This window comes from Ostrea edulis, chromosome 4, assembly GCF_947568905.1.
Source record: "Ostrea edulis chromosome 4, xbOstEdul1.1, whole genome shotgun sequence".
Lineage (NCBI taxonomy): Eukaryota > Metazoa > Mollusca > Bivalvia > Ostreida > Ostreidae > Ostrea > Ostrea edulis.
In genome coordinates, this window is record NC_079167.1 from 34,383,883 (window position 1) to 34,409,037 (window position 25,155).

The 25,155-nt window shown below is 36.4% G+C and overlaps 2 protein-coding genes across 19 annotated transcripts in view; one reads left to right on the top strand and one right to left on the bottom strand.

Annotated features, from left to right (window-relative positions):
- Positions 1 to 13,071, bottom strand: part of LOC125672004 (protein 4.1-like) — a 50,849-nt gene extending 37,778 nt beyond the window's left edge. For 13 of the 18 annotated variants that reach the window (XM_056162483.1, XM_056162479.1, XM_056162476.1 and 10 more), the window contains exons 1-2: positions 12,934 to 13,049; positions 12,416 to 12,502 (exon numbers count right to left, since the gene is read on the bottom strand). In XM_056162483.1, coding sequence (XP_056018458.1) covers positions 12,416 to 12,502; positions 12,934 to 12,954 — 108 coding nt within the window. In that variant the 5' untranslated portion in view covers positions 12,955 to 13,049. Of the gene's footprint in view, positions 1 to 668; positions 740 to 815; positions 981 to 4,632; positions 4,740 to 12,415; positions 12,503 to 12,933 lie in introns of those variants that run through there. The other 5 variants (XM_056162480.1, XM_056162469.1, XM_056162467.1 and 2 more) reach the window with 5 other exon arrangements.
- A 37-nt stretch (positions 13,072 to 13,108) lies between these two features.
- Positions 13,109 to 25,155, top strand: part of LOC125672006 (uncharacterized) — a 23,260-nt gene continuing 11,213 nt past the window's right edge. The window contains exons 1-4 of the mRNA XM_048908053.2: positions 13,109 to 13,941; positions 18,824 to 18,907; positions 21,192 to 21,240; positions 23,233 to 23,285. Coding sequence (XP_048764010.1) covers positions 13,870 to 13,941; positions 18,824 to 18,907; positions 21,192 to 21,240; positions 23,233 to 23,285 — 258 coding nt within the window. The 5' untranslated portion in view covers positions 13,109 to 13,869. The remainder of the gene's footprint in view (positions 13,942 to 18,823; positions 18,908 to 21,191; positions 21,241 to 23,232; positions 23,286 to 25,155) is intronic.

Here is a 25,155-nt window from a genome sequence, read left to right on the forward strand (position 1 = left end):
AAAAGAACATGATGGCTCCGAGTTTGGTGTCGTGAACTCCAGATAGGAAGTTTCACTTACTCCCTGTATCCTGAATCATTTCATTATTTATCTGTTGGTCACCTGAAATTAAGGTGTGCAGTTCCTGTGAATCACCTGGGCACACAGGTAAAAGGAAGTGAGAAGAGGTTGATCTGAGGGAGTGGGGGGGGGAGAGATATGTAGGTCATTAAATTAATCAGGTGTAACTCTGATAAACCTGATCTGAGGGGCTGATGACAGGACAGGCTTGTTGTACAGGGGCTTATCAGCACAGAGCCTGGGTGTCAAACCCGTACCTCTAATGTCCTCAGACATTGTGCTACCAACTTAATGAAGATGTTTACATTATAAACAGTTTTTAAATTCATGGCATTTGCTGTCAGTCCCTGGCATAAAGATGTAATATAAACACAATTTCTACCTGATCACTGAACCACTGAAATGTTATCACACCTGCATGGGACACTTAATTTTGTGCATACGTGATTAAAATAGAGGAGACATTGAGTCAACATGAAGTCGCTTTGGGCATTGAACCCCTGTTTATCAATCCTTTCCTTTTGTTGCACGAAATGTTGTGTCCGATTACAAAGAGAAATACAAACCTATATACCTGAAGTGTGAATTAATACAAATCGCTGTCTTACCTCTAATAAGCTAATTCAGTGTGTGCTCAGCCAAACGAAAGTCAATATCGTCCCTCAGAATGCGGTATTACCTTCAATGTGATATTATCTCTCAGATTTACATTTAAATCCAGTCAGTTTAAAAACAGCCAATAATATATTTCCTACCTGAGCGTAATGTTATAAATACATGACTCAGCTGACAGGAAGAATTTGTAAGGGGACAATATCCAAAGTGGTTCTTGATATTCAGAGACACGCAAACCATTCAAACAGAATATCCCCAATTCTTGTTGGTAGGAAGTTTAAGCATGTTTTTGTAGATGATTACTGTGCATTAGATACAACACTTTAACAAAGGGTGCTTGATCAAATGAAGCCTTGCTCTGTTTAATTTAGGTCAACATGAAAAGATATAATCTTGTCACATCAGGTGTTCTTTTACTACATTTGAATAAACTGAATGAAAAAGTTGAAACAATGGAAACTCTACCTCCTCATTTTTGTACTCTGATTAGCTCATTTAATGAATTAAATTAGGAAATTAAACAAGATGAATATAGGAATTTAATAAGGTAGATTTTTGGCATGCTTGGGAATCTTTCAAATGTCAGTTCTATTCACTGACAGGTTGTATTAATTAAGGATGATGGTTTGAGAATAATAGGGAAGTAAATTACACCACACAAAGTTGTACCCTTACTTTGTATCAGTACGGGGGGTATTTGAGGAGGAGTCCCAACTTTAATATTATCCCCTTGCAACAAAGTTGCAGGGGATATATTAACTTGCTTGTGTGCATGTGCTGGAAATTTGAGTCCACTCCCTTGATGATGGAGCACCCACCGGGGTAACAGACAATTGGAAATATGTTGCAGACACAATATAAAGAGTACTATGTAGACCAGAAATTGTAGTCTCATGCTTACTTTAATGATGAAAGGTGGGAAGATGAAGATTTCTTGCTCAAATAATAGTAGGTCAAGGTCACTGCCAGTGATCGATTGTTGTGGACACGATATGAAGAGTGCCACCTTTATTTTTAGTCTCATATTTGAAACAGAGATGGCAGACAGGGAGAGGATGATTGTGTTGGGATCAGAAGGTCAAGGTTGATCCCTGTTGTGTTGGGGTCAGAAGGTCAAGGTTAGTGATTGACTGTAACAATGTTGTAAAGAGGAGGGAAGAGAAAGCTGCAAATTGAACATGGGTCAAAAAGTCCTACGTCTGGGTTACAGTCTGTGATATAATGCAGCAAACATGTTCTTCCATCCTCATAGTTTCTACATTGTAAGCGGGAGGAGGTAGATTACCTTTGATGGCTAATTCATAGGTCAAGGACATATTGATTTTATGAAAGGTAATGTTCTACTGAAGGATGCCATTTTCTATGTGAGGGTATGTGCTTGGCAGTCTCACAGTTAACTCTGGAGGAAGGAGGGGAGAGACACAGTCGGTGCATCATCTCCCTCCCCCTCTCTCCAGAGGGAGGGACACGGGCAAGTACATCTCCCTCCCCCTCTCTCCAGAGGGAGGGACACGGGCAGTACATCTCCCTCCCCCTCTCTCCAGAGGGAGGGGCACAGGCGATACATTATCTCCTCCCCCTTTCTTCAGAGGAAGGGGCACAGGCGGTACATCTCGCTCCCCTCTCTCCAGAGAGAGGGACACAGGCAGTACATTATCTCCTCCCCCTCTCTCCAGAGGGTGGGGCACAGGCAGTACATCTTCCTCCCCCTCTCTTCAGAGGAAGGAGTGCAGGTGGTACATCTCCCTCCCCTCTTTCATAAGGGAGGGGCACAGGTGGTACATCATCTCCCTCCCCCTCTCTCCAGAGGGAGGGGCACAGGCAGTACATCTCCCTCCCCCTTTCTCATGAGCGAGGGGCACAGGTGGTACATCTCCCTCCCCCTCTCTCCATGTGCTTCTTTCCCTGTCTAGTTAGCCTTACTTCCCCTGATCCAAAGCTTTGCCAAAAATGCTGATATAGAAGTTTTAAAATAACAGTTGCATTTAGGTAGCAGGTGTTTGGATTTTATTTTATCATTATGAAAAATAAAAATGGAATAAATGTTTTTAAAACCATGCACCAAATGAACATCTGCTGTGTGTTTCTTTAGAACTACCAACAACAACAAAAACCCTCATTTCCAGTTACTTAATCCACGTTTATAATGATTTGAGTACAGGTAATCATTATAGATTTAAAATTAATGATATGCAGTATCTTTTATGAATACTGCAGAAAGGTGTGGAGCATTGTATAAATAAAGAAGTGTCAGTTTATCCCATAAATTCTCAGGATATGTAAATTTAAAGTGTCTGATATTGATTCTGACACAAGCTGCTACAGATGCTGGTGTTGCTAGTAACAGCTACAGCTCACGGACAACAACCACACAACTAATGTGTAAATCCAGTCACCCAGACGAACAGAACAGGACTCAAGAATGCAGATCACAAGGGGGATAATCCAGCTCATTAGCTCCCTATGAGACCAGGCCTTTATGGGGAGATGGTTATCTCTGAATCTGTGTGTTAGCACTGCAGGTTAAACCTCTTGACAGAGTTCAGTGTTTACACAGATCCACAAACTCTATCAGGGTAAGATGGTCTGAAGACTGCTTTACTGATAAATACCCTAACAGCTGTTTAGAGCATCTATGTGATTTTTTTTTCTCTTTTTCTATCTTTTTGTGTTTTAAGTTACCTTATCTTTGTACAGTTCCTTTAAAATGTAATAGCGTTACCAAGTTTTACTACAAATCTTTATGGGCTTGACCTGTTAAGATAACCATCTTGATATTTAATTTTACCATGGACCACAATAAGTATCAATTTCTGTGCAGCATTCACCTGCTTGCAGGATTTATTTCTTTAATTTATTCCTGTGAAATCAATGGGAGGCCAACTGTTGCCTAAATCCAGCACAGATTAGGTGATTTTGGGCAGAAATAATTGTGTAGCATTAGGGTTACTACATGAAATCCAACCCCTTGGTCCTTTCTGTGCTGTTCCCAATCAATAATTTGAAGCAATTTAAATTTTGTTTTTGCAATCACGTCAATAGCTAAAGAGAATTCAGGGTCATTTTTGTCCATGAAAACTTTTTTTGTCAGCATGTTTGAGGGAAGAGTTTAGGAGCCCAGGACAATTTAAAGACAGAATCAGCATAAAAGCTATCGACCTTGTTGTCACTATTAAAGGACAATAAACCGCTGGGAAATGCAGATGGAGATGATGGCTTGATTGAGGATGTCATTATTGGAAGCTTTTAGAGATATATTATGAAAAACAAACTCTTTGTCAAATCTGTAGTTCCTGGACTAGCCATTTTGTCCCTTTGTAGTTTATATGCATGGCAGTCTTTTAGGAATGTCTAAGTTGAATTCGATGTCATTTTTTGATCGGAAAATGTCCCATGAAACAGACTGTCGATTGCCATCTGATTCAATGAGAAACAAAAAGAGCCTCTTGTGGTAAAATAAAGAGCACTGCATAACTGTATCCTTCTCCACTGAATGATGAGGTGCTAGTATCTGAGAGGGGTCACATTAATTAAAGTAATGGAATACAGAGACCTCTATACCTAATGATCGGTGACTGTAATAAAAGTATGTACCAAGGTCCTCTGCACTTAAAATTATAGAATAGATGTTATACTATATTGTCAAATGTTGTCAAGACTGATTCAGAGCCTGGTGTAAGAGACAGAAACTCTCTCTCTCTCTCTCTCTCTCTCTCTCTCTCTCTCTCTCTCTCATGCACACACAGATAAAACACAACATAGAGGGTTTGGCAATCACATTTCCCCCCAGGGCTCACCCACGGGAGGCAATAGTTCATTATTAATTCTTTACTGACCACATTCTTGGCGATTATCTTATTTCAAAATGTGAACAGTCTACAAATGGAGAAGCTTTACCCTACCCGCACTTAGAAAAGTTCCCAAGCTTTCACAAAACTCTATATAGCACGTCCTTACCTTGCAGGCCAGTCTTTAATGTTGGTAAAGCCAGGAAGGTCATTTGCGATATTAGTAAATCAGTTCATCAAATTTTTTAAATCTTCCTTATTGTTCGGAAAAGAACACTTCCACACACACTGTCTCAGGGGGTGCTGATGGATGACTGCCACTTAAAAGGCTGCTCTTTCTTGCAGAATTTATCTGACTGGCTGGCCTGTGGCGAGGTTTAAGAGGGCAGAGCATTCCATCACTTCGGATGAGGTGAATGGTCGCACACTTTATGTGAATTTTATAGGGGATGAGTTGTTATGGAACCATTAAATATATGAAGTTTATTTCCATTCAGGGCAGCTACCACTGTATTCTGGGACAAAATCAAGTCTTGCAATAAAAGGTAGATAACTCCTACTGTTTTGTGAAAAATTTGACCGATGTGTCCTGGAAGACCGGAGTTATGATTAACATAGAGATATATACCAAAATTTATCGTTAAAAAAAAGTGCTCTAATGCATCCAGATGGGCGCTATAAAATTGTAGCGAGGGTGCTCTTTTTCCAACTCTATGCAGTGTCGGTATTGTATACATGTTACAAATCCCGTGGGGATCTGGGTTAGAATAGGTCCTCAGTACCCCCTTACTTGTCGTAAAGGATGAGACCGCAAAAATCGAGACCCTGTTTTACAGCAGGTGTGGCACGATAAAGATCCCTCCCTGCTCAAAGGCCGTAAGCGACGAGCATAGGCCTAAATTTTGCAGCCCTTCACCGGCAGTGGTGACGTCTCCATATGAGTGAAAGATTCTCGAGAGGGACGTTAGATAATATTCAATCAATCATTCAATACATGTTACAAATGAGGAGACGTGTAGAACCACAGGTATATATATATATATTAAAAGAAATAGAATAAACAGTACACAAAGTTAAAAATTTAACGCAAGCGCTTTCATTTTATAATCCTCAGGCGTTACATTTTAAAATAGTTTGTGTACTGTTTATTCTATTTCTTTTAAATTTTTAACTTTGTGTACTGTTTATTCTATTTCTTTTAAATTTTTAACTTTGTGTACTGTTTATTCTATTTCTTTTAAATTTTTAACTTTGTGTACTGTTTATTCTATTTCTTTTAATATTTTATACCGGACACTGTGATTTTTTTAAAAACACAATTTGGATATATATATATATTTAAACGTCTGAAGATTTTTTAAAAATGAAAGCGCTTACGTTTTACAACGTGTTGTCATATTTTATTTAATATTTTACGTATATATATATATATATTCTTTTTTCCTCTATTTATATCTATTGATTAAAATTCAGATAGGCCTACCTGTTGTAGAACGAGTTCCTAATATTGCTTTTTTAAAAATAGGGTGAAATATACCCTCTGAACATGCTCAATGAAAATATTACGAGAATAAATTTTCTCTTTCAGTATTTTGAGTGTTAAATATTCTTGGAGGTAAAACTTGTTCTGGTCAAAAGGACTCATCTCAATTTCGATTCGGGAAAAATCTTTTAAAACATGTGGCTAACAACAATAACAAACTAAAAGTGAAGGGAAGCGCTGTCTTAACACAAGCAGAGTCACTTAAATAAAATATATAAGACACTCCCTTACTTATGTTGTAAGTACTGGTGGTATTTCAATGCTTGTAATAAAGCAAGCTTAGCTGTTATTTTGGTGTCGGAAATGTTGGTTGTAAAATTGTGAATTGCTATTACAGTGAGAGGGAAAAAATGTTTTTAATATTTGTGTTAGTAAACATATTCAGAGGCTCTGAATGAAGCAAAATTACAAGTATCTTCTCGTATAAAAATATTATTTCTGTTTAATTTGATAAAAGTCTGAAACTTAGCAATTAGACAATAGCCCAGGAATTTTAATACATATGATTTTCTTTTACAAAGTTTACCCCCATGTGTAGAAGTAGGTGTCGTCCTGGCCACGCTCATTGCAGAGTATGGTACTCGTGTGTTCTACGTCTCTTTGAGAACTGTTCACTCTTAGTGTAGATGAAGAACCATAAGACCTTTGCATGGCGCCTAGGGCCGTAGCAAGGACGGCTTTTTATCTTCATAACTCCTTCTGTGACACAGGACCTTGGTTTTAATGGGGGGGGGGGGGGGTGTATTGTTAAATTACATGTACGTCCCGTTCGAGAACTTTTCACTGATATAGAGACGTTATCAGTTTTAAATGAATTGCCACAAATTTTTTACATTTAATAAAGTGGGGGTTCTTTATCGTGCCAACGCCTACCAGGACATGGGCCCTCGATCTGTTTTTAAGGTCTCTTCCAAAGATCCGCGACTCTCTCTTCTATATGTCAAACGTTTGGCGGAGGAATAGTCACAACCTATTTTTATTTTTTCGTCTTCGGTTTACATCGGCCAAGGCACGCGTGGGGCTCAACCCCACAACTCTCCGTCACAAAATAACAGCGACTGTAATCTCGGCGAGATTCTTCGAGGCTGGATATTTGGACTGACACCTCTTCCAGTGGCGGATTTAAGGGGGGGGGGGCGCAGCCGCCCCGCCCCCCCCGCCCCCCCCCCCCCTAAAATTTTCAAATTTAAGGTAAATCGTGGTATCTTGTTTAGAAAAATGTACTAACCGATAAAAGATCCACTCCCGGAGAAATAAATAACAAAATCTTTAGTTTTCTTGAAATACTGTATTGGGAGAACTTAATTTTTTCCTAAAACCCTTAAAATTTGCGTCATTTTTATTAATTTCACCTTATAAAAAATGATAGAAAATAGTACAAATGATTAAATAGGAGATATATTTCAAGCTCTATAAGACCTGTAAAATCCAGGAGCTTCGCCCCCTGGGCCCCCACCAGGGCTTCGCCTCAAGGCGACCCCCAGACCCCCTGCCCCATAAAGTGGCGCCCCCCGTAACCACAGTTCCTGGATCCGCCCCTGTCTTCGGAAGACTCGTCAGTCCAAATATCCACCCTCGACGAATCTCACTCAGATGGGCGTCAGTCCAAATATCCGACCTCGACGAATCTCGCTGAGATTACCGCGATTGGAGTGAAATGTAAAACAACTTGATGCAAGCGTCAAAAGATACCAGATCGCAGAAGATGAAAGAAATATAATTTTGTTTATCAGATTACGCCGTTACACTGACGATTCGTAGTTTGTACACACAGGCACTTGTTTCATACATGGGTTCCCTCCTTAAATACAGTGGTATTATTAAGGAGGGGGACCCATGTATGAAACAAGTGCCTGTGTTTGTACATTCTGATTAAAACTAGCTCCCCTTCTCCTATCGTCGACAGGACGATAGAACAAGGGGGGCTGGTTTTAATCAGACTGGTATTTTGTACAGCCCTTTAGGACACGTCTTCGCTAGCCAAGGATTTTCAGTCCACTCCGCTCCCGTGGACCGAAAACCCTTGGCTAGCGAAGATGTTCAGGACGAAGATATAATGTTGTGAATTCATATTAGTTGCTATAGTAAGCAAAATTATAGTTAGTAGAAGGATAACGATTTTAAAAAGATTCTTAAAGTTTAGGGCCTATACATGTAAATTTGGGGTTTATGTTTATCTTTTTTCGACACGAGCCTTGTTTACATATGACAAAGAATTGTGAGCTCTGTATCTCGTGTAACTCGACAACCGACATTCAAATTTTTGCTGACCATTAGAAATACCTTAGTTAAGCATTGTTAACATATAAGCATTGTAAACATAACTGAAAATGGAAAAAGATAATTTAAAAAAAATTTCATCTCAAATCGTGACCAAGCCTCTTTCAAGTCATAATATTTCGAACGGAAGCACCAAAATAAAATCAGAAATTATACATTCTACGAGGGCGAGTCAATAAGTAACCAGTCTAACTTATTTCCGGTTGAGATCCACCTCTTCTTTTTCGATGTAATTGCCCTCTAGAAGATAGTGTGATGCACTTAGACCAACGGTGTTCAAGTGCCATCAGCCCAGAACTGAAAAAGTCAGGGTCCTTTCCATTGACCCACTCCTCAACTCCTCAACTTCTTCGTCAGACCGAAAATGAAGTCCATGGATATCCTTTTTTAAGCTTGGGAATAGGAAGAAGTCGGTAGGAGCTAGGTCAGGCGAATAGGCAGGATGTAGTATTAATTTATACCCGTTTCGCTCTACAGCACCCATTGCAATTTTACAATTGTGGACTCTCGGGTTGTCCTATTGCAGCAAAACACCCTTATAGAGTTTACCTCAACGTTTTTCACGGATGGCGGTTCTCAGCTGCTCTAGCAAGTTTGCATAGTACACTCCAGTTATTGTACTTCTCTTGGGTAAAAAGTCCAACATAATAACGCCTTTTGCGTCCCAAAATACTGTGGCCATCACCTTGCCAGCAGATGGTTGCGTCTTGGACTTCTTTGGCCTCGGGAACCCAGGTCCTACCTTTTGACGACTCTGAGCTTTATTCTCTGGCTCATATTAATGAACCCAAGTCTCATCTACAGTCACCAGACGTAAAAGAAAATCATCTTTTGACCTAAAACGCTTTAAGGCGTTGCATATTGATGTCACGTTCGATTCACTTTTGCCTTATGTCAACAGATAATTAGGTCCACATCATATTCGTACAAAACTTTACTCTATTCCATTGAGAGTTTTACATACGTTATTTGAAGAAGGTACATCTAGTCTATACTTGGATTTTTCAACACCTGAATATAGACTGAACTCTATGATTATGGATGCAACATAGGCAACCTATCACAGGCTCTTTAAATCAGCACGGGTCATGGACGATATTCCTTCCAGATCATGCCGCCAGTTCCTTAAGCTCAAATTTACAAACAAAGGAATAGATGCCGTCAACATAAGCAACATTCTTTGTCATAAAAGGGTTCAGTCGTGTATTCCAACTTATTTCAAGTTCAAGTCTACACCCTGTATTTCCTACAGCTATACTTCTCCTATTGCATCCAAACTTTTTAATTATAAACAAACTTTGCAGTGCCTAGATATAGACCATCTTACACTTAATCCACCTACGTGTTCTTGTTCTTCGTCTTCTTTCAACTATAGTCCAGCTGGACATGTCATTACTGGTGATGTTGATATAGTTGAAAATGAGGACCCCAAATCACTTATTCTAAAAGGTTCTAAATACAGAGAACCTCGGTCTTTTAATTGGCGACAGAACTTCATCTCTATTATGAATTATGTTGAAGATTATAGCAGACGATGGGCAAAATATGAAAAAGAAGAACTTGATACATTGTCAGAATGGGTTAAAGACCCAACTTTAAGTTAACGCCCCCAAATTTTAACTGTGTCGCGATCAATGATAAGCCACTGGTCAATCAAACTTTTAACAATAGAGCTTAGGTTGATTGACGTTTGCAAAGACCGTGGTCTACAGCTACCTGAGAAAGATGTTTTGATAACAATCATGGCTAATGATGACCAGCAGTCTTCAGATCTCAAGGAAAGCCCCAGTATACCTGAGTTTTGATAGCATTGACTCCCACCTAGAATATTTTAATTTCTAACGTCCCCTATACAATGCAATTTATCATCGTATTTTCTCTATCCATCTTTATACATGCATTATAGATTAAACAATCAGAAATCAAGCAAAAGAGGAATATTAAAATCCCGCATTAGACATATTAAAACAAAAGTACGTACCATCTATCCTTCTGTGTTTAGTAAACCAGAAGTGATAAAAGAATTAGATAGTTTACATGAGGAATATGTTTTGGTTCCAGCTGACAAAGCTAGTAACAACGTTGTCTTTGTCTGTAAGGCTCATTATTACAACTGTATTTCAAACGAACTTGGCATTAATTCCACTTTTTGTAATCGTACTTATACTCCAACTGCCCTTTCAAGAGATGAAATTCTTCAAAACCATGCATCAATTTTAGACACATTTAATATGATCCCAGTCAATGGGTCGAATGAATATGAGTTACCGTACCTATACTGGATTCCTAAACTACATAAAAACCCTTACAAATAAAGATACATTGCTGGATCCAGTAAGTGCTCTACCAAGCCCCTATCTTTGCTCCTCACGAAAATATTAACAGCTGTGAAGGAGAAACTTCAAACTTGCTGTGCGACTACATATGCCAGAAGTGGTGTTAATCAAATGTGGATTCTAAAAAATTCTAAAGAACTTTTAGTAAACTTGAAATCGCAAAACTTTTCCCAAATCAATAACATCAAAACCTATGACTTTTCAACACTATACACGACCATTCCTCACGATAAATTAAAGACTAGAGTTTTTGACATCATAGACAGTTGCTTCTTAAACAAAATTGAAAATGATAACTTTCATTCATATGTCGATTCGATATATCCATGTGAGCTTAAAATAAAAGATACCATAGAGTCGTCCACTTCTGCTTCATACTTAGATATTTTATTGAAAGTATAGACATTAACGGCAAACTGACAACTCAACTGTATGACAAACGGAATTATTTCAGCTTCTCCATCGTCAACTTCCCATATTTATGTAGCAATATTCCATTATCACCTGTATATGGTGTTTATATCTCTCAACTGATTTGATACGCAAGAGCTTGTTCTGCGTATAGTCAGTTTTTAAATCGAGGCAAGCTACTGACGAACAAGTTGATGGTGCAGGGGTTTCAAGAGTCTCGATTGAAGTCAGCATTTCGCAAGTTCTATATGGTCGTTATAACGATCTAGTTTGTCAATACAACCTATCATTAGGTCAAATACTGTCTGGCATATTTCATACCCATTGTTAGGCCGTTCTTGGCACACTGATTTTGACTACGGATAACTCCGTGTACCTGATCAGGATATAGGACTCACGGCGGGTGTGACCGGTCGACAGGGGATGCTTACTCCTTCTAGGCACCTGATCCCACCCCTGGTGTGTCCAGGGGTCCGTGTTTGCTCAACTATCTACTTTGTATTGCTTATAGGAGTTATGAGATTGATCACTGTTCGTTATCTTCACCTTTCATACTGATGCTCTGGTTGACATTTGCTTATCGCTAAGGGATTTTGGGACCCAACGGGCTGTTAGCTTTCGCATACCTAAACGACCATGTTAGATTGCTGAAACGCTACCATGTGAAATGTCTAATGCTTGCGCTATTTCTTCCACCAGAATTCGCCTATCAGAGTATACCAGATCCCGAACTTTCTTACACATTTCTTCGTCGGCGGCATCCAGTGGGCGTCCAGACCTGGCTTCATCTTCTAAAGACGTTCTACCGCGTTTGAATTCCCCTACCCAGAATTTAACCTGAGCAGAAGACCCACAAATATCGGCTATCTCGCCGTGCTTTCATTGCTTGTTTTACCTTTTAAATATAAGTACCGAATTATAGCACGGTGCTCAACTCTAGATGAAAAGCATGCCTTTGCATCACTAGCCATGTTTGACATTCAATATCTTATTAAAAAATTACTTGACACGCGTGAAATTTTGTACTCAGGTATAAAACATGTATTCAAACAAGGCATGAAAATCGTGACCGTCTCACTCAATCAAAAATGGGATAGGCTGGTTACTTATTGACTCGCCCTCGTATGTCCCTTTTAATTCATATCACTAGTGCCTTGTTTGCTCAGTGGGTTAGAGCGTCAATTTGTAGATTGCGTGTTGGAGTCCCACAGAGGTTATAATTGTTTCATCATGATTTCACATTAAAATTGTAATTTTTATAACTTTAGGTAAATGTTTAAATCCCTTCCATCTAAATGCTATTACCCATATCTTGCAATTTTGAAAAGTTTGATCCCTCTGTCCCAAATCCCTAATTCTCATCGGGTTGAATTTGTTCTCACCTTCGCTTTGGCGGGTTTCAGTGCAGGGGAGTATGTGATCTCCGGCTCGGCTGTTGGTGCATTAATCATCATGTGATTTGATGCGATCTGAAAATGTTCAACATTTAATGTTCAAGATGATGCGGCAGAAAATAATGAGGCCACAGGGAATCATTTAAATTGATACGCCATAACCACCAGATGAGGGATTTTCCTTTACAATACTTAATTAGAATTTCGTACTGAAAATAGTATTCTTAGCAAAAGGCTCTCAACATTCGTGGTTGGTACATGAATATTGATCTGTTTGTGTTGATAAATGCTGCTGATGAAACGCATGAATGAACTTTTACGACACAGTTTAATATTTAATGCTCACTGACAACATTGTTTACATTCATTGAAATTCTTATTGCTGACTGCGTCATACTTCGAAAAGATTGTGGATTATAGATGGATTAAAGAAGAAAGATGACGCAGAGATATATCAAATATAAGATGAATCGTTCCATCTGATGAAATATCAAAAAGATTCTTACCTCGGCCTGCAGCAGGACCATGCTTTGGGACGTTCCAGTTTCCTAGGTAACGTTATACACAACTGGACCTTCCGAAACTGCAAGCTTTAGTGTCTTGTGGAACGGAATGTTCCTCTGAGTCAGGGACGAAATTAACTGACATCGATCTAGATCACCTATCGATCTGCAGCTGATGTATCCTCTGCTGGGTCTGGCATTGCTTCATCACAACATCGTAGGTTTTTTTTAATATATAGATGTCCTAGTGATGACGTAGCATTGTCTTACCAGGCTCACCGCCTGACGAGTGAGCGGGTCATTGTAATTCTCTTGGGTTTATTATTTTCTTGTCTATCGATTGGTTTATTATATTTTTTTAAAATCGATATAAGTAATCAAAAGGTTAATTTTTATATTTCAGATCAGGTTCCCAACTTCCAACTGAAGCTAATATAGAGTGATTTATGAAGGACAAATTGTTACAGAAAGAACAATGTTAATTAATTTCTGTTCCTTTATTGATCCCCGGTTACCACATGACAGTGTATTTTTTATTGTTACCATATGACATGTAATTTTTTTTTATTGTTACCATATGACAGTGTATATTTTTTTATTGTTACCATATGGCAGTGTATTTTTCATGTGATATTTTTCATACATTTGATTTACTTCAAATAAACTATATTCGTCTCCTCCCATATTCGCCCCCCCCCCTTCACACTCATATTTTATCTGGGGAATCATCTGTTAATGTTTCTGTCGTACATTGCCCTTTATTTGTATTGCCTTTTAAAAATAAACCCGTGACTCCATCGCCACACAATTGGATTAAATTTTTCAAATCTCCAAGTTTACAAATATATACATGTATATCCACCAGTAATTGCCTATATTAACGCCTAGAGCTATGACAATTATGCTGATCTACACCACACCTACACATTTTTAAAAAAAATGGTTGAGAACAATATGAAGCGACTGGGATCGTTGCAGTTTTCTTTCCTATTTCTGAATGTTATTTTCTGGGTAAGTTGAAAAATTTCGTTTTTAATTTGTTGAACAAAAACTCGATATTCTTTCCCACTGTTTGTTTTCCCTGACGTTTTATTGTATGAAAATTGTCGGACACGTTTAAAGTTACTAATGTTTTTCATATATACATGTATATTGTACATAAGTTTGAAAATGATCTACATGATTTTAATTTCAATGTTCCGCAAATAGTTACCCCCCCCCCCCATTTAAAATTTAACAGACCGCGCCACTCGATGGTATATATGTAATATTGTCAGAGATTTGGTATTATTTCGATCTTTTGACGTAATTCGGAATTAAGATTAGGGACATGTTTCATTAGTGCAGTTCAAAGAGATGCACTAATGCGAGATGAGATACTATGCAATATTCAACAAATTTATTAATTGCATTATATGAATAAATCGATTTCGTCCTCTCTGGCATTCCACAGGCACACGCAAAGCTTTCTTTGAAGTATTCCTTTATTATAGAAAACAACTTTACAGTTAAAAATAGTGTCCTAACGAATTAAAAATATCAAGGTGCATAACCCTTTGTCACAAAGGGAAGAGACACCTACACATAAATCCTTTATCACCGAGCGTAAATTTAGACATTTATAATTTACTGTTTATTCTACCACGGTTATTGCAGACATCAAAGAAATGCCGCGTCCATTATTCTCCAATATATTCCGTTTAATCAATAGATTACCAGAACAGTGACATATATTAAACTTCCACAAGAATATATATATATATATATATATATATATATATATACACACACACACATATACACACACACACACACACACACACACACACACACACACACACACACACACACACACACACACACACATATATATATATATATATATATCCAAATTGTGTTTTTTAAAAAAAATCACAGTGTCCGGTATAAAATATTAAAAGAAATAGAATAAACAGTAAAAAGCGCTTGCGTTAAATTTTTGACATTGTGAAAGCGCTTGCGTTAAATTTTTAACTTTGTGTACTGTTTATTCTATTTCTTTTAATATATATATATATATATATATATATATATATATATATATATATATATATATATATATATCCAAATTGTGTTTTTTAAAAAAATCACAGTGTCCGGTATAAAATATTAAAAGAAATAGAATAAACAGTACACAAAGTTAAAAATTTAACGCAAGCGCTTTCATTTTATAATCCTCAGGCGTTACATTTTAAAATAGTTTTAAAATGTAACGCCTGAGGATTATAAAATGAAAGCGCTTGCGTTAAATTTTTAACAGTACACAAAGTTAAAAATTTAACGCAAGCGCTTTCATTTTATAATCCTCAGGCGTTACATTTTAAAATAGTTTTAAAATGTAACGCCTGAGGATTATAAAATGAAAGCGCTTGCGTTAAATTTTTAACTTTGTGTACTGTTTATTCTATTTCTTTTAATATATATATATATACATATATAATCCAAATAGAAAGAGTTGATATCACACAGTAAAAGTAATTAAATAAAAAAGCAGGAAAATATGCAGTTCCAAAATATATTCAAATCACTAGCGCTTTCTGGATTTCAATTAACATCCATCCTCAGGCGAATACAAATATTGAAAAATCCAGAAAGCGCTAGTGATTTGAATATATTTTGGAACTGCATATTTCATATTTTCCTGCTTGGTTTTTTTTTTTTTTTTTCCTTTTTTCTGTTTTTTTTTTTTTTATACAGCTGTTAATCGTATCCCTTTTGATGACTTTTCCGCGATCCGTGTTTTTACACTTCGTGTTTTGCTGATACAACAATAAAATCGATACCTGATAATTTTATTTCACTATCCTAAAAATGAATCAATGTATGCTAGAAACAAATATATAAATGACTGAAGGATATTTGACAGAACAAAAAAGCAATCGTCTGCATTCCGAGATCAATACACGAGTAAATAAAGAAGTTGAGCTTTTTCCGTGTGTGTGTGTGTGTGTGTGTGTGTGTGTGTGTGTAGTTTGGTTGGACTGTGCATCAAGAGCAGAGCAGTTGATATAATCCGTCAACATCAAACTAAATTCTAGAAATATTTTTCAAAATATCTTACTTTTTCCGTTATCAAAAAAGAAGTATATTCTATTCCGGTTCGGAAGCTGCTATGACGTCACGAGGTTACCTAGTATTCGCAGTTGTACAGGGAAACGCTCGACTGTATAGTTCTGTTCTTGTTTTGTGGATGGTACAGGATAACCTCGATCTTTAAATATAGCCTAAAAACCTCGACCGGAGGGAGAGCCACGTAAACACTTATTTCTTAATTCGTGGATCAAGAGTTCACATTTATTGCAACTCTCTCTCTCTCTCTCTCTCTCTCTCTCTCTCTCTCTCTCTCTCTCTCTCTCTCTCTCTCTCTCTTCGAAATCGTACTATATGAAATCGTTATGTTAGTTCAGATTTTTTTGTGCATTTAATTTGTTCGTATGTACACATCCTCAATTAAAAGTGCACGAACTATCCGCTGTCATGCGTGCATATGGTCCCCATGTCGGTGTGTTTCCATGAAAATAGCCATAATCTAATTTTCCTGCAGAACAAGCATATCTCATTCTCTAGAGTATATGAAATCACATTTTGTTGTTTTACCATCTTTAGATATCACTGGGAAATATAAGAAAAATCATAGTCCATGTGGCGTCGTGAACAGCTCTGGGATTTTAGAAATAGGACGATAATTTAATATGCTAATTTCCCCTGATTGCGATTGCATTGAAAGTTGTCAGATGTATGACTAAACGGTTTAAAAGATTCATCTATAATGTTGCATAAATATGGGATGTTGTAGGTATTTAATTTAAAGTACCCCAGCTCCAGGGCGAGCATATCTTTTACTTGTGTCTGTATTTTACAAATACGCTGTTGTAAATTGATTGACCAGGAGTCGCGGGAAATGACATTGCGGCGAATGATTAATCGAACAAATAGCATACATGTAATGTTTGTACAGCGTCAGACTGGGTCATGTGGACATCATTACACAGGTATTCTCCTAAACCACTTCATTTCCAAACTTTGACACAAAGAAAAAAAACAACAAGAGGTGTTCTTTTATACCCCCGCCACGAAATGGCTGGAGCATATAGTGTTACCTTCTCCGCCCGTCATAATGCACTTTCTGTTCATTGTCTTTGCTAGAGATGTACATTTGTTCATTTGAAATTTGGTATATAGATCTATACACCACGAGAATAGCCAGGTTAAGCTCTTATTTGACTCCGGTTGAATAATTTTGAAAGAGTTTTGCCTCTTGGACTGAAAAGAATTTCAAACAATTCATAGGAAGTTTCCGCCCATTGTTTCAGTCAGACATTTTGAATTATATGTCTCCGGTCGGATAACTTTTGACAGAGTTGTGACCCTTAGACGAGGTGAACAATGTTAGTTTCCATGTACATTTTTTGATATAGTTATATCATGAGAATATACGCAGATTCACATTTTTATTTGCCTCTGGTTTTTAAGAAGTTCACAGCTTTTGCGTGTAAGTATATAACTATGAGTTGCAGCAGGTCAAGGTCGCATTTTGCTTTTAGGTATGATGCAGAATAGTTTCAATTCTTGACTACTCGAGTTATCCAGCTTTCATCAGTGAATATTTACATTTCCAATGTTTTCGCTTTCGATATATTTACCAATTAAAATGATAGCCATTTCCCCATGAATGTGAACAATGTGCGTATGAATCTTGATGAATATAGTACAACTATTTTAATGGCCGGGGCTTTCAGAAGAAATAAATATAAATACGAAAATAATTTTCATTTTTGAAAATACATTAAGGTATAAAAAGCAACGCTAACGCGCTTCATAAATTATACTGGTGAAAGGCGAAGATAACGAACAGTGATCAATCTCATAACTCCTATAAGCAATACAAAATAGAAAGTTGGGCAAACACGGGCCCCTGGACACAACAGGGGTGGGGTCAGATGCCTAGGAGGAGTAAGCATGTCCTGTCGACCGGTCACACCCGCCGTGAGCCCTATATCCTGATCAGGTACAAGGAGTTATCCGTAGTCAAAATCAGTGTACCAAGAACGGCCTAACAATCGGTATGAAACACGTCAGACAGCATTTGACCCAATGATTAGTTGTATTGACGAACTAGATCGTTATAACGACCATTGAATTTGCAAAATGCTGACTTCAATCGAGACTCTTGAAACCCCTGCACCATCAACTTGTTTGTCAGTAGCTTGCCTCGATTTAAAAACTGACTATACGCAGAACAAGCTCTTGCGTATCGAATCGGTTGAGAGATATAAACACCATATGCAGATGACAATGGAATATTGCTACATGTAAAGCGTCGCTGTTCGTCCTCTCATGCATTTTCAAAAATGAAGAGCAGCAGCATACGATGCAGAAAACATGAACGAATGCTAAAGAACAGAAAAAATGTAGATATACACTAGAGTGAGATGACAGAAAATAAGTTAAATGAACACTAGACGATAGATTCAGAGAATGGAAAATAAGTTAGGTGAACATTAGACGAGAGATGGAAAGAACGGAAAATAAGTTAGGTGAACATTATACGAGAGGTGGAAAGAACGGAAAATAAGTTAGATGAACATTAGACGAGAGATGGAAAGAACGGAAAATAAGTTAGATGAACATTAGATTAGAGGTGGAAAGAACGGAAAATAAGTTAGATGAACATTAGACTAGAGGTGGAAAGAACGGAAAATAAGTTAGATGAACATTAGACGAGAGATGGAAAGAACAGAAAATAAGTTAGATGAACATTAGACGAGAGATCGTGCGATCGACATGTGGCCCATACATAACACATTTGGTATGCGGGTTGTTAATTTGGACGTTGTTGATTTTGACATTTTAGGCTGTCGGGATCGGGATCGTGGGATTTGTGTCCTGGACTTTATCGTCCCTCCCTAGTGGCACAGAGTTCCTGTCGGTGGCATTTGTGAGTATTTCTCAATTTAGACATTTTATTTCAACCGTCATATTTTCGTAAATGGTCTGGTATTTGATATGATATACGTTCGTGAGAACTGTATAACTAATATCAAATAGAGGTTATAGCAGCAACATTTAGTGTCACCAATACGTGGCAACACTTCCAGGATTGGCAATCTGGATTGTCTTTTACCATTATGAAAGTTTCGTTAGCTTATATATAAGGTAGCTCCACCTTCATGTGACTTTGTCTCATATAGGTTCAAACTAGAAAACTGTACTAATTTCCATTTAATATAGTTTAATTTAACCAATAACCTTTTTAAAGATGTCAGACGTAGAAGTAGATATCAATATCAGAAAATTGCAAATTTTTCATTAACAGCATGATAAAAAGTAGATAAAAACTGATTAAAATGATATTTTAATGTTAACAGTTTTAAGAAATGCTACTTTATAAATATATGTAAATCAATAGTGGATATCATCGTGCGATAGAGATATAATTTAAAGAAAATACCAGCACATGAGTTATTGCCCATAACAATATTTCATAAATATAGATAATTGATTATTTATGGAAAAGACAACTTTTTCATTAATAAATGGTATGCTAGAGTTTTAATTGTACACAGTGAATGAAATTCCTGCAAAAATCTATTAATAGTAACGACATGACTATGGCACACTCTTCTGTTTGCACATTTTTATTGGCAAATTTACCATCAAGTTTTGGTACTTAATGATCAGTACAAAGTTTATGTCAACGACACAGCGAAAATTTTCTATTCTGCAAACAGAACCAATGTGTTTGAACAAACTAAAAGATTAATCAAGGCAATATACAGGTAGATGTACCTTAGCTATCAGTATTATACTGTTCTGTGTGTACATATAATGATTATAAATGCAAGAAAAAACTGTGACCTACCCTACGCCCGAATTCCAACCGGAGATTATCGACTCCCCTCGTGTTGAAAGCGACCCCTCTTCTTTTTAGCGACTCCCCAAAAGTCACAGCTGCACACGGTGATATACAGCGAGGCAAAACCCAATAACTAACATTGTAAAAGTTCTGTATTCTATATGACTACGACGTATAATAAATGTTTTGTATTCTCTATTACTGACGTATAGCAAATGTTCTCTATGACTATGACGTAAAGCAAATGTTCTCTATGACTATGACGTATAGTAAATGTTCTCTATGACTATGACAATAGTAAACGTTCTCTATGACTATGACGTATAGTAAATGTTCTCTATGACTATGACGTATAGTAAATGTTCTCTATGACTATGACAATAGTAAATGTTCTGTATGACTATGACGTATAGTAAATGTTCTCTATGACTATGACGTATAGTAAATGTTTTTCTCTATGACTATGACGTATAGGAAATATTCTCTATTACGTATAGTAAATGTTCTCTATGACTATGACGTATAGTAAATGTTCTCTATGACTATGATGTATAGTAAATGTTCTCCATGACTATGACGTATAGTAAATGTTTTTCTCTATGACTATGACGTATAGTAAATATTCTCTATGACGTATAGTAAATATTCTCTATGACTATGACGTATAGTAAATGTTCTCTATGACTATGACGTATAGTAAATGTTCTCCATGACTATGACGTATAGTAAATGTTCTGTATGACTACGACGTATAGTAAATGTTCTGTATGACTATGACGTATAGTAAATGTTCTGTATGACTATGACGTATAGTAAATGTTCTGTATGACTATGACGTATAGTAAATGTTCTCTATGACTATGACGTATAGTAAATGTTCTGTATGACTATGACGTATAGTAAATGTTCTGTATGACTATGACGTATAGTAAATGTTCTGTATGACTATGACGTATAGTAAATGTTCTGTATGACTATGACGTATAGTAAATGTTCTGTATGACTATGACGTATAGTAAATGTTCTGTATGACTATGACGTGTAGTAAATGTTCTCTATGACTATGACGTATAGTAAATGTTCTCTATGACTATGACGTATAGTAAATGTTCTGTATGACTATGACGTATAGTAAATGTTCTGTATGACTGTGACGTATAGTAAATGTTCTCTATGACTATGACGTATTCAGGTATTGTAAATGTTGGAATATAGATGTACGACTATAAAGTATTGAAATGTTGGAATATAGATGTATGATTATAACGTATTGTAAAGGCTGGAATATAGATTTATGATTATAACGTATTGTAAATGTTGAGAGATAGATGTACGACTATAAAGTATTGTAAATGCTCTGTCTCAGGTTTTCCTGTACATCATTCTGTTTCTGGGCCTCGTTATCGCAGCCACAGGTAAGTTGTTGCAGCAATTATATTCAGTAAAAAAAGCACTCCTCTGTGTCTAGTTTTTATTAAAATTACGAAACTGTGTCATTGATCGTCATCTCTTTTGTTATTGGATGTGTATCGACACAGAGTCATACTGAACCCCAAGTAAGAGCCCCGGATGGCTTGATACGTTCCTTATATTTATTAACTATGTCGGATTGACAATAAATTATATATCTATTGGCTATTGATTATTAATTATACACTGAGAAATTTTCTAAAACTGAACATGCTCAGATATACAACCAGAAATTCTGGGAGAAATTAAGACAACCCATGGAAGTCTAACCACCTACTGAAAGTGACAAATATACTGGTATACGTCGTACAAAATTAAAATAAAAGAAAAAAGAAAAGAAAAAGATCTTTATAAAAGTCTCGCGTTATAAGTTTAAATAGTTTAATAATAAAAGCCAATAGCCGACTCTTTAGCTTTCATCGAAAGCTAAACTCTTGTACCCAAGGCTGTTGTACATTCGATCGTAGTTTTCAACAACATCGATTTCATTGAATTTAACATTTCTACGTAAATTTGTACAGAACACCGATTGTTTGATTTTCCTATATACTGCAGATTAGTTATCTCGTCGGTTTACCGTTAATATCCTGTTACACGGCACCAAATCAAAATTATCTCCTTGTGAACTTCTTGCTCGTTGGATAGCGATCACTAACTACAGTGTCATCTCAGTATATCACCACCCATCTTATCGTCATCCCCTCATACGGCCAAAAAACCTGACATATAACGTCATACTGGCCTATCGCCACCCGTTTTCGGGTACCAAAAGGTCAAATTACCTCTATATATCCCCCGATAATAATGCCGACAACCATAATTGGTCTGCTTGGTGAATTGTACCATATCTAAATTTGATGCGACTGTGAGTCATGCAAACAGGTAAGTACAGGTAATTGCGATAATAGCATGACAAATTGTCTCTGAAATAGTCCACTAGAATTACCCACGCGTAAACAACAGAGAAAACAGGTAAGTATAGGGAATTGCAATACTATTCTTGATATAATCCTTTAAAACTTGTCTCTGAAATTGTCCATTAGAATTGCCCACGCGTATCACTTATTGTGAATTTTGTGTACCGTGTGACCTTCGTGTGTTTTGATGTGTGTGACGTAATATTTCTGTGTTCCAGAAAAAAGGTTAAGCCATTACATGTGTTTGTCAACCGCTGAACGTATTCAGTCATTGTAGAACACTAATGAAACGGTTATACATACGGTTATATATGTGCTTATGTGTTTCACAAATGCATAAGCGCATGCAGACCACTATTAATAAAGTTTTAAGAACTAAAGCAAAACAATTTCATGCATTATGTGTGGACATTGCTCAACCATCTTTTTTTTCGCAGTAGCTCAGTGGTAGAACGTTCGCTTCGTAACCGGGAAGTCATGAGTTCGAGCCCTGCTCGTGCCATGACCGTGTCAAACCTAAGACGTCAAACGCTCGGCATTTAGAAGAGAGAATCCCGGGTCTTTCGGATATGACCTTAAAAACGGAGGTCACGTGTCGCGTCAGGCGTTGGCACGTTAAAGACCCCTCACTGCTACGGATTTAGCGCTATGCATAGGTCAAAATTTGTGGTACTTCACCTACAACTGGTGATGTCTCAATATGATGAAAAATTCTCGACGAGACGTAAAAATAATCAATCAATCAAAAAAGTGGTGAGCAAAAATGGCCAACACTTTATATATAATGCTACCCTCGATATCACACCAAACAGGCTGGAACAAAAGCTGGGGGTCTAGTATCTACCGAGAAGATAGTCGTATATGGATGTACAATATTTTGCTTTTTATAGACTGTTATTTTACATTTTATTAGCTGTATAAATCGTACAATGGAAATGTAACCCGATATATATGTGGAATAAACAATATTCTAACGAATCTTTGCGCAATGATGACAGTGAGATATCTTTCTTTTAACAGGTTTGTTGGGATGCTTGGGCGGTTTGTTCCGGGCTATCTGTCTGCTCAGATGTGTAAGTAAAATACCACTGAAATATGCTCATAGAATACACCGTCAAATATACTACATGTACATAAAATTTATAATCCCTAAAAGGTGCAGAGTATATATACACAACAAGAAATATTTACAACAGTTAATTGACTTTTGGAAATCTTCACTGTATTTTTAGTTGAAGTATATTACCAGTAGTTAGAGTGACTAAATAAAAACTAAAAATATAGCACGAGTAGTTAGCGTGACTGAGTAAACACTAAATATATCACGAGTAGTTAATGCGATTAAGTACACACTAAATATATCACGAGTAGTTAATGCGATTAAGTACACACTAAATATATCACGAGTAGTTAATGCGATTAAGTAAACACTAAATATATCACGAGTAGTTAATATGACTAAGTAAACACTAAGTATATCACGAGTAGTTAATGTGACTAAGTAAACACTAAATATATCACGAGTAGTTAATGTGACTAGGTAAACACTAAATATATCACGAGTAGTTAATATGACTAAGTAAACACTAAATATATCACGAGTAGTTAATATGACCAAGTAAACATTAAAGATATCACGAGTAGTTAATGTGACTAAGTAAACACTAAATATATCACGAGTAGTTAATGTGACTAGGTAAACACTAAAGATATCACGAGTAGTTAATATGATGAAGTAAACACTAAATATATCACAAGTAGTTAGAGTGACTAAGTTAACACTAAATATATCACGAGTAGTTAATGTGACTAAGTAAACACTAAAGATATCACGAGTAGTTAATGTGACAAAATAAACACTAAATATATCACGAGAAGTTAATGTGACTAAGTAAACACTAAATATATCACGAGTAGTTAATGTGACAAAGTAAACACTAAATATATCACGAGTAGTTAATGTGACAAAGTAAACACTAAATATATCACGAGTAGTTAATGTGACTAGGTAAACACTAAATATATCACGAGAAGTTAATATGACTAAGTAAACACTACATATACTGGTATCATGAGTAGTTAATGCGACTAGGTAAACACTAAATATATCACGAGAAGTTAATATGACTAAGTAAACACTAAATATATCACGAGTAGTTAATGTGACTAAGTAAACACTAAATATATCACGAGTAGTTATTGTGACTAAGTAAACACTAAATATATCACGAGTAGTTAATATGACCAAGTAAACATTAAATATATCACGAGTAGTTAATGTGACTAAGTAAACATTAAAGATATCACGAGTAGTTAATATGACTAAGTAAACACTACATATACTGGTATCATGAGTAGTTAATGCGACTAGGTAAACACTAAATATATCACGAGAAGTTAATATGACTAAGTAAACACTAAATATATCATGAGTAGTTAATGTGACTAAGTAAACACTAAATATATCACGAGTAGTTATTGTGACTAAGTAAACACTAAATATATCACGAGTAGTTAATATGACCAAGTAAACATTAAATATATCACGAGTAGTTAATGTGACTAAGTAAACACTAAATATATCACGAGTAGTTAATGTGACTAAGTAAACACTAAATATAGCACGAGTAGTTATTGTGACTAAGTAAACACTAAGTATATCACGAGTAGTTATTGTGACAAAGAAGATGGTTAACAAAGTAAGAACAATTGATATGCATACATATATTAGGTATATATTTAGACTTTAAGTCTACTGTGAGTTCTTTGAATGAGAATCTACAGACTTTGTTCTTTGAGTGAGAATCTATAGACTGTGTTCTTTGAGTATAAATCTACAGACTACGTTCTTTGAGTGAGAATCTATAGACTCTGTTCTTTGAATAAGAATCTAAAGACTATGTTCTTTGAGTGAGAATCTATATACTATATGTTATTTGAGTG